The 16136-nt window shown below is 37.6% G+C and overlaps 1 protein-coding gene and 1 long non-coding RNA gene across 2 annotated transcripts; both read left to right on the top strand.

Annotated features, from left to right (window-relative positions):
* Positions 1-321: 321 nt before the first annotated feature.
* Positions 322-8254, top strand: LOC148737444 (uncharacterized). The gene is made up of 8 exons (XM_088749303.1): positions 322-1110; positions 1462-1543; positions 2116-2157; positions 2316-2396; positions 3691-3735; positions 5631-5884; positions 6658-6925; positions 8154-8254. Exons 1-8 carry the CDS (start codon positions 322-324, stop codon positions 8252-8254), a joined length of 1662 nt encoding a protein of 553 aa, XP_088605429.1.
* A 254-nt stretch (positions 8255-8508) lies between these two features.
* LOC148737443 (uncharacterized) lies at positions 8509-9568 on the top strand. The gene is made up of 3 exons (XR_015996481.1): positions 8509-8564; positions 9263-9319; positions 9506-9568. It is a non-coding gene; the product is annotated as an uncharacterized LOC148737443 (long non-coding RNA).
* The last annotated feature ends 6568 nt before the right edge of the window (positions 9569-16136 follow it).

The following is a 16136-nucleotide window of genomic DNA, read 5'->3' as shown; positions in this document are numbered from 1 at the left end:
TGTCTTAGCTTGCAAAAATCACTGTTTTGCCGATTTTTTTTTATATCTATATAATTTCGTTCTCAATGTCCTATGCACCTTTTAAAATTTCCTTTTCTTTTTTCGAACTCCAGAACTCTGGACACCAATCTGATGTGCTGTCACCTTGATCTTTTCAAAGAGAATGCAGATTGCGAATATTCCTTCAATGACAACTTTGCAAGCTGTCAATCCATGTTCCGCAACCTTGCTCCACGGAGAAGTCTTTGGGTTGTCGGCCTCCTGTCGTTGTTTGGGTCTCTGTTTGTAGTTGGGTGGCAGTATTTTTTCCCTGATAGCAATATGGTCCAGTCTATCATGTTGGTGAATCTGGGTATATCAGATGGCATCATGGGTATTTACCTTATCATTATTGGTATAAAAGACCTCGAATGGTCAGGGGAATACTACATGCACGACTATAAGTGGCGCACCGGTTGGTTTTGCCATTTCAATGGCGCCATGTCTGTCCTTTCAAGTGAGGTGTCAGTTATGATGATCTCTCTGATTGCATGGGACAGGCTCAAGAACATTGTGTTTCCTTACACGTTTGCAAAAATTACACCGAGGCAGACTCGTATAATGTGCGCAGTGATCTGGCTGGTGGGAGGCATTATGGCATTCCTTCCCTTGTCTGGAATGCACTACTTTGGTGACTGGTATTATGGCAAGAACGTTGTGTGCCTGCCCCTGCAACTTTCCCCGCAATTACAAGAAGGCTGGGAATACTCCACTTCTATCTTTATCGTGCTAAATTTTTCTCTTTTCATCTTCATTATGGTGGCTTATGTTGCCATCTTGTTGAAATCGTGGTCTTCAAGCAGACGGCTCGGTGCGCATGGAACTGTTCGTGAAATACGAGCAAGAGCACAAAGTGCACAGGCCAAAAGAGAAAGGGCACTTGCTAAGAGAGTCTTCTTTATTATTCTGACCGATTTCTTGTGTTGGATACCAATCATTGCCATTGGCATCAAGTCGCACGTCGAGAAAACGTTTGATCCACCTGGTGATCTGGCGGTGTGGATTGCAGTGTTCGCCCTGCCGATCAATTCAGCTATCAACCCACTGCTGTATACCCTTTCTACTCCACAGGTAACATTTTTATCTTTCTTCGGAAGAGGACAAACTGTCATTTTTAGGTTAACAGACACACTGCAAGATAATTGTTTGAAACAAACACCGATAGATGTTCCTCAGAGATGTTGGCGATAAGTTTACTTCAACGACGGTCTCTTTTTTCCCTGACGGACAAGAAATATTTTGAAACCATCACATTTCATTCGAGAGGAGTTTTTTTTTTGCGAAATAACCCGAAATAGAGACACAAAAGTCGCATAGATCAAAATGCAATAAATGATTGTACAGTTCTTTTCTTGCTTGCTTTTTCACGGTTGATAATACCCATTCAGATCACTAACAAGCCCATGAATTTCTAACGTTTAGGTGCAAGCCGTGTTGAAAGTAAAACTGAGGAAGCTGTGGGCCAATGTTCGATCTATTTTCAGCAGGGGAAAAAATCAAGAAGGTTTAGTTTGATGTTCTATTTACCTATACTATCAGTTTTTCAAAGAGGATAAGGGTGAAATTACTTTGAAATGGCAAAAACAGACATTATTTCCAATAGAATAAATTAATTATTGAAACCACAAAGGTGTAAGAAGCAAAATGTGAAAACAGGATTGTTATCAAGAACATGAATTGCTAGAGAAGAAGTAGGTAAGATGAAATCAGTCATGTGAGTGACTCTAAGTTTAAAGGTAGAATTGGTGACAAAGCAATAAATTAACGAATTCAAAAGGGGCAACGACGCCATTTGAAATCATGATTTGATCCCAATTTATGTTGGCTGGTGTCTTCAAAGGTATTTGTTAGGATCTAATTGAATTCAGTTTGCAAATTTTCTTGAATTATGAAGAATAACGGAATTTTCTAAATTATTCTTAAGATATAAAGAGACGTTTCTAGTTCCAAGGTGAAGATACAAAGCGGCCATTTAGAACTATTTTTCAAAATCAATATTTCGAAAAGTTTGACATAAGTTTATTCTCCGGTTAGAGAAGAGCAGTACAAATTTATTGCTGTTGTTCTATTGAACAGAGGAAGCAGAAAATGATCAGCAGAGACAGATCAGATTTCAAGGTGAGATGCTAACAACGGTAAAATATGGGTATTCTCAGTGTAATTATATATAAAAAGTCTTCTCCCCTCTTCGGTAGGGGCTCTGCGTGTAGTACCTGTCTCTCGTTTCATTCTGCCCCATTCGTAGTCCCATTTGTTTTGCAATTTCTTTCCCATAGGAGAACAAATTGAAATGCAAGAAATAAAACAGAAAGAAATCCCAGAAGCGGAATCCCCTGAGTTCCCTGCTCCGCAACCAGGTCTGTGCTTTATCCGTTCACTTATTTTTATTGATACGTCATTTTAAAATTAGTACGGTGGACAATGAAATGGGAAACCTCTGAACTCAATCATTTTAATCAGAATTGATTAGTCTACCAAACGGTAGCTCTTGAAAATACTGAGATATCTAGAATGAAATCATAGCATTCCTTACCATGCTCTGACACATAAGTTTGTGCACTATAGAATAAGTAAAGGAGATACAATGAAATATATGAAGTTCATATATTTTGTACTGCGGTATTAGATACGTATGATGCAGAATCCTCGCAGTAGATAGCGCTGCTAGAGCGCTGCACTAGTATCGCAGAGGTCAGTGGTTCGAGTCCCGTACAGGCTTGATTTTTTTCAGGTCTGATCTTCGCTATTGCTTAAATAGCGCTATCTACTGCGAGGATTGTGTATCATATGTATCTAATACCGCAGTGCAAAATATATGAACTTCATACATTTCATTGTATCTCATTTATCACTTTCACGGGTTTATTACGAATCAGCTTAGCGGCCTGCTCCTAGTTGGCTTGTTAGCTCAATTGGTAGAGCGCTGCACTAGTATCGCAGAGGTCAGTGGTTCGAGTCCTGTACAGGCCTCATTGTTTTCAGGTCTGATTTTCGCTATTGCTGAAATAGCGCTATCTACTGCGAGGATTGTGCATCATATGTATCTAATACCGCAGTGCAAAATATATGAAATTCATATATTTCATTGTATCTCATTTATCACTTTCACGGGTTTATTACGAATCAACTTAGCGGCCTGCTCTCAGTTGGCTTGTTAGCTCAATTGGTAGAGCGCTGCACTAGTATCGTAGAGGTCAGTGGTTCGAGTCCTGTACAGGCCTGATTGTTTTCAGGTCTGATTTTCGCTATTGCTTAAGTAGCGCTATCTACTGCGAGGATTGTGCATCATATGTAGAGTAAGTAAAGATTAAGCAATGGTTTCCCCATATGACATAGGTGGGAAGAAATTTGGTGTTATCAATTTTGTTTGATAACTGCCAGAGGAATCCATAGAGAAACTAAATCAACTCGAAAAATCCTGATGACAATTTTCTTAACGCACTTTCTGAACCTCGCTTGTGAGAATCTCATGATCATCCGTTTATATAAGTAACATATACGTCGTATTGTCTAAAAATTATACCTGCGTCGTCCGTATGACACAGATCTGGTAATGTGTATTGACAGTAACCATTCAGGGTATCAAGTTTTCTAATTTGTTACTTGATAAATAACTCTACTTAAAAAAAAAATCATTTACTCCATCGATAGCAGTGGAACAAGCATGTGGAGGGGAAGACGCCATATCTCCTTCAGGTACAAAGTCCTATTAATCGAAATAAAATTCCTTGCCTATTATTTGCTTTTTTTTTAATTTTAAATTTTAGTTTATCAATGAAATATGAAAGCAAGTCATAGATAACCGCTTCATTCGCACAAGATTAGTATTCCATTCATCCCACTTGAACTGCTTTCTACAACTATTTCTAAGAATCGCCAATGCTTTGGAAGAAATGATGTAATGGGAATGAATAAAAGAGAGACACGAGTGCTATCAAATTTCCTTGGCAACAGTATTAGCCTTATTATTATTATCTTTTTAAATTTTCTCTCTATATGTATATATTTTTGCTTGATAACTCAACTAAGTGATCGATCGTGTTTTATTAAACTTTGGTACAAGTTACGCGAGTCCTCTGCTGACAATAAAACGAACAGTAAGCTTGACCGAAAATGAAATCTGTTTTTTTCTTTATTATACTTATATTTTTTAAAATGCCTTTACTGGATAACTTAGGCCTAGTCTATACGTCGCGTTACAGTCGAATTTAATTCAGACGAATTCAATTCCATTAAATTCGTCGTTCCATCGACATAAATCGTGGTGTGGTTGCATGCGTCGGGATCAATACGGTCGAATTTAATACTCTTCCTAAATGCAGTGTCTCTGGTCAGGGGTGTCACTCGAAAAGCTCGCCACGGGTCACTGCGGGCTCGCCACGGATCACTGCGGGCTCGCCAAAATAAACTAAGAAAATGTATGCATTTCATTCGACGCGACGCTAGTGCGACGTTAAAACTGAAGACGCCTTCTCGATATTTTATCCGTCTTGCCAAGACGGATAAAACGTCTAAAACGAATTTAATTTAGCAGACAAATTGAATTCGCTTTAGACATCGTGCCATCGTCGAATTTAATTGCCTGTGGGATCTTGAATTAAATTCGTCTGAAGAAAAGTCGGCTGTAGCGCGACTTATAAACTAGGCTTTACAATCTTATTTCATGAATCAAAGAATAATTGAATGTACACGAATATTAACTTATGTAAAAACTTCATTTGAGAAGAATTTCTTTCAAAAGAAAACACCAACCATCAGCATCATGACATGGTTTAATCTACTTGTTCTTTGAAACAGATTATGACGATGATTTTGACATCCGGGTTTTTGGTTTGTCTGTTTAATGGGGAAATAAATCACTCTACAAAACAATAAACTAACGCTCAAGAACAAATGTGGCCAAAATTGAAAAATTTTCGAAATATCGTGGCAGCAGCCATAAAATTGACTCGGCCCATATTCTCAAGCTATGTGGGCTTTACAATGAAACCAACCGCTACATGTTTTGTTTGGCTGAATATTGATTTATTTTCGAGAAAATCGATAGTAACTGAAACCAAAATGCCGCGTCAGAAGCTAAAAACTACAGACGAATCTCGGAGCGCAGCGCCACGAATTGAAAACACTTGAACCAATAAAAAGTACTAACTCTTGAAAAACGACATAAGTTTTGACAGCAATTTGAGCATTTTTTGATTGTTTTGTATACATAATCTCATTGTATTTATCCAAGCTTCATCTAACTAGGTCAAAAGTAACCCGTTACTTTAACTATGAACTAAAAAAAAGTATTGGACTAAAATATCTGGCTTTTGGAGGGCGAAGTGTAGATCTTTTTAATCTCCTAGGAAGTTTTTGGAGAAATGACTTAGTGCGATTTAATGAAATTTGAAAACCGAGGCGTTAAGAATTCTTTTTTTACTTCCTTTTCTGTAACGCTCCTCCATATATCAAGAAAACTTAATATTAAGAACTTGCAGAAACCTAAAAAAAAATATTTACATTGTAGATATTTTTTTTTCTTTGGTCCTCCTTTAATCACGGGCATGGTGGTACTTATCCTCTGTCTATTCATCCGTTTGTCCACTTAGGTTCTGTCCAGTTAATTGCTCAGCTTCAACAGATGCAACTCGATGCAAGCAAAGTCAATGACAAGACAGACCTAAAACTTGAGTTGAAGAAAATTGCTTCAGACAAAGGCTTCAGAATTGTCGACAATGAAGGATCAGGAAACTGTATGTTCTTTGCTTTGTCAGATCAACTGGAAATTACTATGGGAATCAAGATCAAACACGACGAATTAAGACAAATATTGGTCCAGTACCTCAAAAAAAACCCTAAACTAGTAAGTTGATGTCTTACACTCTATGTAACTACTATTACTTTAGGAGCACCATGAACGTTAGATCTCCATGTGGGCCAACTGGCCAACACATCACTACTCCTCCTGTAGGGGTTAATAAAGATCATAAATACTCTGACATCAGCTTTTAGTATAAACCACACCGCGTGCTCATTGGCTATGGTAAGTGATTAATAAGTACCATTCACCGCCTTCTGCTATATACGTAAATAATTTTCTACCTCAGCGTCTGTGAAGGTGATGGATAATTACCTTGCCTCCTCGCCTCGATAAATACCCAGCTCTAGTCACCTTTATTCTGGGGAATTATTGTTTAATATGTCGGATGACCCATAGAACACGCTTTGTAGTTCTCGATTTTTAATAGAAACCATGTCCGGGTCACGGATGAATGCAAAATGCAGACCTCCGTGTCAAAAGCGCTTTGTCCTGTGGAGAAGGCAGCCAACCCGAGGTTTCTTAAAAGTACTTTACGTTTGAATCTCCCCCCAGATGGGACAGTCCCGACTGGGGAGCCTTGACTCTGGATAAAGTGGACACTAGACATTTGATGTTTCAATAGGGCAAATAGACTGCTACATCCAGTGTAGAACATTGAGTTCATAACTTTGATCGGTTATTGTCCGTTCTTACTACTGTTTAGTATCCTTTTGATATTTTCTAAACCGATGATTCCTTCCAACGTCCTCAAATTCGTCCAGTGTACCATTCCCATTACACTTTAAGTTTCGTTCTCTAATTTACTCTTCTCTCAGCCGGATGGAACAGATCTGCTTCACTTCGTCCATGGACATCCATCATGGGCTGATTACTTAACGTACATGGAGCAAGATGGCGCTTGGGGTGACCATGTTATTCTATTTGCCGCAGCAAACTGCTACAAAACTAGCATTCATGTGGTCAGCAGTCTTTCCGCTGCCCACGATGTTATCTTACGGCCACAATGTCCTGTTGAAAAAAGCAGGACACTTGCTTTGGGACACATCCATGAAGTACATTTTGTCAGCCTTCATTGTACACAAGGTACAGTTCTTTACATTCGACTTACTAAATGAAGTGTGGGTTTATGGTTATATTTTGTGCAATTATCTCTATCACTCTACTGTTCTCTTGTATACGCCGCCGTCAGATGATCAATGCCAATATGACGTCACATAGCAACATTGGACGCGCTTCCCTAAGTTTGCTTAGTCGAGATTGAGGACAGTAAAAGGAGCTGGCAAAAACAAAATGCCATTACAGGCTCCTAGTTGATTATTATTGTTTACTGTTCCGTGAGCGTACAAGCTTTGTTATTCATATTTTGAATTGAACAGTGTACTCTCTTGTGAAAATGTTTACTTATAATATCACCAAAAAATTCCGGGACGAGTGCGGCGCGGCTGACCGTCATATTTACTCTCGCGAGTGTCAAAACAAACCAAAACGTACGCCTATTTCTCTTTAGGCTTTCACCGAATCGGCCTTATAAAAATAGGTTTTATTATCCAACTACACTCCGTAGAGTGTAAATAACGCCGTCCACGTGTACAAGTATCACGCGATATTTGTACTCTAGAGAACCGGCTAGACAGCTTTTCTTGCATCGCGCAAGCAAAGATTTGGATTGAGGTTTGGAAAAAAAATGGTGGACAATTTGAGTCATATTTCTGACGACGAAGAGTCAGAGTGGCTGGCAAATATAAATCCAAGTTTATTAGATTAATCGAATAAAGAAAAAAAGCTAGACGCCTAGGAAATTTCATCATTTATTGAAGAAAGTAGAAACAGCAACACGACAACACGCCAATTCCGTTCCGCTTCGTATACTTCTGTCACGCACTCCCCGTAAATGAATATCCGCGAAATTCGCCTGCATTTAAATAAGAATTTGGTCTGTTGGATAATTAGTAACTTATTAGACGTTTTGTTGTGCAGTATCGTTGAGTATTTTTATTCGTTATCTCTCTTTTGACTCGCACTACGGGCTCGTCAAAATACAGTACAACTCGTGAAAAAACTCAGCGATGCTACAGTAACACAACAAAATGTCTAATAAGGTATATTTATTTCCTATTCATGGAGGTTTATACATACCGCTACTTGGAGTGAATCTAATGGGTCATTTTTCTCCTTAATCCTTTAAATTTTGAAGTTGTCGTTGTTTTGAATAATGATGATCTTCCCAAAATGAAAAAAAACAAAAAAACAAAAACAAAAAAACAGTAACATCATTCTATGAGTACCTTTTGTTTATGACGTATTTCTGTAGGTCAAGAGGAAGAAAAAAATCCTGATACCGAAGACCCAACTGAGGAAGGTAAAAGCGATGAGTTCTTACGGAACGGTGCATTATATAGCACGCTTCTTTAATACCTCATACAGTGCAAATTCTTGTTTTTTGTTTGTTTTCGTTTTTCTTTGTATGAAGTTAAAAGCCAACAAGGCCATGTACCTGGCTTACTTGCGGGCCATTTTCCGGGTTCTTTTATATGACGCACCTTATTAATTTGACTATAATTGTGTTGACCTACCCAGTGGCCATGAGGGTTACTTAATTGCATTCTATTCGTCGCTTTGAGCGACTTTACTTAGTTCTAATCACTAACCGTTTGTTATCTCACAACAGGTAAATCTGAGGAGCAAGCGGAGAGCGAAGGGATTCCAGAGCCAAGTTGCAAAGGTAAAGGTGGGGTTTGACTGGTCGATCAAGATAACAACGCTCTAGATGAGTTAATAAAAAAAAATATATTCGACTTAATAGAAACTTTAAAAAAATATATCTTTTGAATTCCTTTAAAACGAACAAGATTAAATGAATGAGGACTACTGCATCTTTGAGTACACACATCATCTTACGTCTAACTTGGCCACGGTCATTTTAGACTCTCTGCTTCGATTGGGTTGAGGGGCATAGACGGGTAGGCCTTGAATATGCATTAATTCACTACTTGAGGGAACAGAGACAATGGAGATTGGTTAAACTGGTGGTCCCTCACCAAGGCTTTAGGGGTCGCAATTTTTAACTCTGAGCGTTTCAACTCTCTCGATTACTTAGTGATTCTCCCAACATCTCGATCACTTCGTCGATTACAAGTATTCAAATAGACATCATTTTGTAGGTTCAGTTTTTTCTGCATACATTGCAAGTTTTCTTCATTATCATTTCTATATTTTTTTTTGGACTTAAGAGCTAATTGGAGCAATTAGTTGGCTTAATGGAAGGGCCATGGGTTAGGTTTACTATGAAGACCACTTTATATATTTGACGACATTGGTGTTAACCCACACAGTCAGAATGATGGTAACTCAATTACTTTCTATGCATCACCTTTAAGATACTTATACTTCATTATAACAAATAACTTTGCTATTACACAGCTTTCGGGGCTGAGGAGAAAGAGGAGAGTGAAGAGGTTCCATTACTTAGTGACAAAGGTAAAGAAGAAGGTGGTATTTGATCGGTCACTCATGAGGTTAGGGCAAGAGGTTGAATTATTGAAGCATATCTTTCATCTTTACATTCACTGGAAAAATTAATGATTTTTTAACATGCTTAAATAGAAAGAAGATTGAACAACTCAATACTAACATAGTGTTTGTCAAATACATCATCTCCTTCAGATGTTCAAAGAGTTGAAGAGGAAGAGAAGGAGCTTGAGCCTGACTTAGAGATGGGAAAGGAAGGTAAAATACCCTCTAAATCCGCCAACATAGAGTCAAAGTGTTCATAAAGTGACACATAATCACTCCAACTTATCGCTTAAAGAAAGTCGGAACGTGGTGATCCACATCAGAAGTGACTGATTCGAGAGAAAAATGAAAACACTAGCTATTATTATACTTCGTCTTAGTAAGGAGCCAAAATCTGTCTTGAAATACTGAAATTTGATGTATGTCACATTTGAATTTGTTGAGTGACTCCCTTTTTATAACATCTATAACTTGACAGGTACTTGCTCAAATGTACACTAAATAGAGAAAATATAAATAATGATTTTGATAAACACTTCAACACAGACAAGCGAGCATTGTGTTAGAAATAATATATTCATATTACGATATTTTGTATTTCCGTGTCTTTTCGTAGTTCATCCAGGGGAGGAAGAGGTGTTTGATACCAGGCTTTAGTTCTCTGTTTTTGAGCCAAGGTAAATCTTTATTATGTTTGCTTTAATACTGAATACCACTAACTGAAGGGGTGTGGAAAACAAAGCCTAGAAAACAACTCGCGTTTTGATCGATATCTTATCAAAGTTACACTGTACGACATTAGTCTTATATATATAATTTAAAATGAAGGGTTAAAATATCTTATTTTTGTCCTGATGCATTGCCGTGTACATGCATGGACGGCTGCCTCCTGATTACTTAAACCTCCTAATATATGTATGAGTCCCACTGGCTTTCTTTCCCAGTTAAACAGATTAAACTTCCATGTACTATTTAAAGCTTATGGTCGATCTATCAAGGCTCAAAATCGAGATTCTGACTGCAATTGATATAACTGAAGCGGGCTCTGGCGAAGAACATAGCACTGTAACTACTAATGATTATAATGTCCTGGTTACGGTTTTACATACGCGTCGATCTGTGTTCTGATTTTGGCGATGTATAACTTCAAAAAAGTGAAATAAAAACGAGTCCTGTGTGGCTAGCGGGCTCTATGAGTGCCCTGTGCTGCATATCCTTTTTTAACTCACATCTACTTGCCCTCCTCGAGTTATTTACTCTGCTTATTGACTAGTGAAACAGTTTAAATTTGATAATTTAAGTTAGCCAACGTAACGAGTTTTTATATAACAGTATGGCTGACAGATCAATTGGCCAGCTGACGAGTAAGCATTCAGATTACATTGAGCTAATGACTGCTGGGCTGACCATGGCTGACAGATGATCTAACTATTTAACTGCTTGATTGTCAGGCAGGCTGTCTGCCTAACTGCTGTTGTGTCTATCAGCTTGACTTTCTACTTGACTTTTTGCGGGAATGTCAGCCTGACTGTACGCTTAAATGGTTGGCATGGCAATTGATTATCCCATTTTGTAGCTGCCTGGCTGGAACAGACAGCCCAAAGCTACAAAATTATTTGATAAAAAAATTATTTGACAAACTGTTTTTTTACTAAATTATTTGACTATTTCATAGGCAGGTCAAGTAATGAAATAATTATATATGTTTTGAAATCATTTATCTGTGTACTTTTCCTCTTTTCATCAGCAAAAAGACCGTCAGGGCTGGAGTAAAGAAACAAATAGTTCAAGAAATAGAAAAAAGTAATTCTAGTAACGATCAAGTACAGTGTCTGTGGAAATATCTTAGTCAACACGATCTGACATTTGTTTTTTCATTTCCCTAATTGATTCCTTAGTTATATAACTGGTAGCATGGTATAGTTAGTATCAAAGATATTGGGCGCTATCTCTGAATAGGCGTGTAGTGGCAGTTCTGTTTTTGTTTCAGAGTTCATTTGGTCTGATTCCATTTTTTTTTTTTGTGCTCAATTGCGATATATGTCTAACTAGCTGATATTGTGGGTCTATTATTTCCAGCATATACTAAGATATCATAAATTTGAGACAGAAAGTTAAGCTGCCGGACAGGTTCACCCGGGAAGCGGCTAAACACTGAAAATCACGCATGCTGATTTTTTATTTAATGAAGTTATTTTCCTATCATTAACAGTACACAAGATTAACTTAAAGTGAGTAGGAAAATGCCTCAGTGGTTTTAAATATGAATATTAGCTGATTTTAATTATAACTTTTTAGCCTTCTTCGGGGCTTTCTTCTAGTCTAGGGGGGACTCAATATTTCAATTTCCTGAATAAATTTTTTCTAGAGTAGGTTCTACCTCAGTTTTTTTTTAAAAACCGTACTTTGATAAAATGACATATATCATATTAACAAAAGCAAATGTTTAGCACTTAGATTGCGTATCGACGGTTAAGTGTCATAGGTATCTCTAGTTTAAGAAAAAAATCAACTAATATTAGAGAAAAAATTAGTATGATCTTGAGGCAAGTATGTCAAGAGATTTAGTAGTATAGCAAAGCTCTGTGGCTCATTGTTAACTCAAAACACGTTTAGGAGTATTTTTACACCTAATGCGCATTTTGAGACTAAAAAAGAGTTTTTAGAATGTGGCTATAAAACTTGACAGCTGTACCTTTCACACGGCAGATACTTAGTAGTATCCTCATAATCCAAATAGTTCATTTCTTAGAATTCTTTGACTCGTTTTCAAGCATTTCAGTCAATAAGAATAACAGTGACGGTTATTTGGGACTGCAGATTATCTAAAAAAAAACTCAGGAAAAATCTACGGTCAAGACTTTAACTAAAAGAGGTTTAATAACAGTAGTCTAAATAACGCAACCTAGTTCCACAGTTCGTCTGGTGAGCGATCAGAGTAAAATGTCGCATTTTTTGTTTGCTTGTATGCTTTTGTTTGGTTTTGTCTTGTTTTATTTTGTCTTGTTTTGTTGTGTTTTGCCTTGTTTTGCTTTGCTTTGCTTTGCTTTGTTTTGTTCTGTTTCGTTTCGTTTGTTTGTTTGTTTTGTTTTGTTTGCTTTATCAGTATCTCTAAATGAAAGTAAATAAGAATAAAAATGGCATAAAAAAAGGAGAACATTTTACGGAATAGCACGTTACCAACTAGTGTTCAGGTATTAAGTGATATAAGTATTTCATTTCTAGAATCTTTATCACTCGTTTTCAAGCATTATGGTAATTTAAAAGTAAGGTGACGTCTACTTTCGCAATGTTAGGACGTTTGCCACGACTGATCGGGAGGATTCATTATATAACTTAGACAAACGTTTGGGTACTTAAGTCAGTTATGAGTTAATCGGTAGGAAAACAATATAAATAGTTTTCTGCAAAACTCGCTAGCGAGGATTTCGCACTCAGGCTGAGGATCTAATCACTAAATTCCATGGTTATCTCTAGTCGATGAATAAACAAATGAATAGAACAAGTGATCGCATTAAAGTTTAAAAAAAAAAAAAACTACACAGGTTGACATCTGATAATCAGAGATTTTGTAGTTTATCAATAACCTAGCTCATTTCTTAGATTCTTTAACTCGTTTGCAAGCATGACAGGCATTAGGGCTTTAAGTGACGTCCAAGCATATTACGCTTATATTATTGATATTTCTCTTGAATATAAAATAAAAAGAATTAATAAATTAAAAAGAAAGGTCTAAGAATATCATTAAGTTAGATATTTGGTAGTGTTTTGAGTTTAATTTTGTTGTTCTTTTGTAGATTTTTTAACTCATTTTGAGAAATCCAGCTCATTGTAGCACGTGATATTCAAACTGTTTAACAGCATGGTCCAAATGCGATCATCAAACAAGGCTTTTACAGTAAGAATAACCTGAACATAAAAGTGGCGTTTAGAGGGACATGGCACCGAGTTTGGAACATTGTACCAAGCTATAAAATTATAAATAAAGGAGTCATCTTTACCATAAACCATAGCCTTCAATAAAACACCTTTTAGACCTTACGCTTGAGTCTTTTGTCAGGAAAGTATTGATTCTTGCTTAAGCTTTATCTGCAGTGTTATTGACTCTGTCTGGGAAGGGGTACAGGGACGGCCCTGAATTTCAAGTTGAGCTGGACTTGTGATTTTTTATAAAAGTTGAAGGTCATTTCAAAAGTTCTGTTCTTTAATGGCGTTTTTCAGGGGAGCGGAGCGAGCGCAACAGAGTTTTTCGCCCCTCTCGCCAAACCTAAACAATGGAATTGTTACAGATGGGCTGTCGGATAAGATGAATTGAGAAATCTGGTAAAATGATGCAAATTTTGTTTCGTTTTATGTTGCGCTACTTCGTTACGTTTGTTTTTCAGTGCTCTGAATACATTCTATGTAATTTCCCTCTTCAAAACAACAACATGAAATAACAAAAATGTGAATGCTTCGAGAAAGGGAACCCCAAAGCCCGGTTTCCATATAATCGTCCCTGTCGCAACAGTCGTCTCTGCCGCTTACCGGGGCGGCAAAAGCGACAGACGCGACTGAAGCGATCCTTGCGATAACTGGTTTCCATTAAGTCGTATGTATCGGATCAAATAGTGGAAAGACTGGGACTAGTCACTTTTTACCGCCAAAACCAAAATAAAAATGGCGGCAGTCGATCGAAGAAGAAGATTTTTGGCGTGTTTTTGCTTCTCCGAAATGTTTTGCGAAGAAGAAGCGAGAGAGAACATCGAAGAAAGCATCGGTTTTAGGTTCGGACCATATTCCAGGAGAGAACGTCTTGGAATTTTTCATACACTCCTTCAAGATATGAAAGACAAAGATCGCGAGTATTACTACAAGTAAGCTTGAGCTTTTAACCACTTTCAATTACGCGCTGTAATTAATCCGGGGCATCATGGGATATGTCGCGTCGCTTCTGTCGCAAGGGTCGTGTTCACCGGTTTCCATTAAAAATATGCGATCGCTTCTGAGTCATTTCCAGTCGTCTCAGTCGCAAGGATAGAACTCGAGTCTATCTCGGACGACCGATCGTTTCTGTCGTAAGGATCGTCCCGGCTGATCGCAAGAGCGTTTCCATGTGATCGTCCCTGTCGCTTCCAAGTATTTCAAGCGACAGAGACGACTGTTGCGACGATTATATGGAAACCGGGCTTAACGGCGAGTTATCTACGTTTCTGTTTGAAATTCAACACTGCTCATATAACTTTCCCTAGAGATGTAGTCTGACGCCGCTGAGGACGGTTTTAGCATTAACCTATTCGCCAAATTTCTTATAAGGAGTAAACTAATTTCCATCAACATTGGCACTCTGATGGCTTAAGGTTCCCTAGTTCTCTTAGGAATCCGCGATTTAAAAGGCAACGAGAAAGAAGCAGAAAAAAAAAAAACAACAACAGATGGAAAGATTCAATGAGCAGAGCAAGCGCTCTGCTCTTGCGTTTTGTACATCCCTTGACCGTCCTACTCAAAACCAGAACGTGGGATGATCTTCTCTAGAAAGGAGAATCTTGGAAAACCATCAATCAAATTCAACACATGCATTGACTAAAGCAGGAGTAAGTACATTGGTTTCATCGAAAGACTCTTAGAAAGAATGAAAGTTTAATTTTGATTTAGATATGCCCGACCTTCTGTATCCCGTCGTATGTTACGCCTTTTCCTTTACCTCCGCAATTAAAAGGAATTCTGACTACAGTCAGTATAAATATATAACGTAAAAAAATAAAACTCAATAACAAGAAACTCAACTCGGCTCCGACCACTTTTATTATTGACTGCGTGTCCTGTTAGATGTATACCTTGAGCAAAATCAAAATTTTCAATCGCAATCAACGTTTGGTTAATGTTGTTACTTGCCGCAATACGCTATTATAGTAGACAGTAGATCTTCCCCAAGGTAATAACAGACTGGCAAAATGTTACATAAACAATTGCTTTCCGCTTTATCTCAGGGTAAAAATATTACAAACAGTTTCCACTACAGGAGACATTTTCATCCATCTTTGACAGCAAACAAGGCATGCAAAATTTAAATAAAGCACCCGCTCAGATATTTTGAAAAAAAGCTACTTCAAAAACAGTCCAGTACAATCGTTACAATTTTTACTGGTGATATTTGTTCTTGCTCTGTTCAAAAGTTGAATCTTCTCACCAATATTATATTGCCAGCGCCATTTTTAGGAGCTTTGGAGTTTCCCGCATTCAAAATACGGGCATAAATATATCTTAGCTGCATTTAAGTCGAACAAATAAAGCTTGTTTTAAATGGTTTTGTTTTTCCTATTTTGTTCCTTATTGCACGCGCATTTTTGACGAGATCGAAAAAATTTCTTAGTTCTAAGCATTATTGTATAATATTGGTCTTTTGTTTTAAGTCGAAATTTATTTAACAGGAAAGAAAGAGGCAGTGGTGAGGACGATGCGTTTTTGTATTGTAATTACACTGTGCCACTTTTGCGAAATTTTCGCTCAAGAATGCAAAAGGGATGAGCATGCCACTCTGGGTATGATGCTTCGAAGACACTTTTAAAACGATGAAATCTTCGAATGCAGCTGAATGTAAACGGGCATATAATGATGATTTTCGATGTCACAGCTTCAACTACGTCATTTCAGAGGATCTATGTGAACTAAACAATCGGATTAAGGAGGCCCGACCAAAGAACTTTAATTTGTGCCAAATTCTGAAAGCTATTATGTCAAGAGTAATACGAAAAGAGGTGAGTTTTAAGCATGGAAAAGCGCCAGCATTAAAGTGAAACAT

This window comes from Stylophora pistillata, chromosome 2, assembly GCF_964205215.1.
Source record: "Stylophora pistillata chromosome 2, jaStyPist1.2, whole genome shotgun sequence".
Lineage (NCBI taxonomy): Eukaryota > Metazoa > Cnidaria > Anthozoa > Scleractinia > Pocilloporidae > Stylophora > Stylophora pistillata.
The sequence above is the reverse complement of the archived record's forward strand: the minus strand, read 5'-3'. Positions and strand labels throughout refer to the sequence as shown.

Excerpts from the sequence above, each read along its gene's own strand:
- LOC148737444 (XM_088749303.1), top strand. The coding sequence starts at position 322 with ATGGTCCAGTCTATCATGTTGGTGAATCTGGGTATATCAGATGGCATC. Across the intron at positions 2,158-2,315 it reads GAGACAGATCAGATTTCAAG|GAGAACAAATTGAAATGCAA; the intron begins GTGAGATGCTAA and ends TCTTTCCCATAG. Across the intron at positions 3,736-5,630 it reads AGACGCCATATCTCCTTCAG|GTTCTGTCCAGTTAATTGCT; the intron begins GTACAAAGTCCT and ends TTGTCCACTTAG.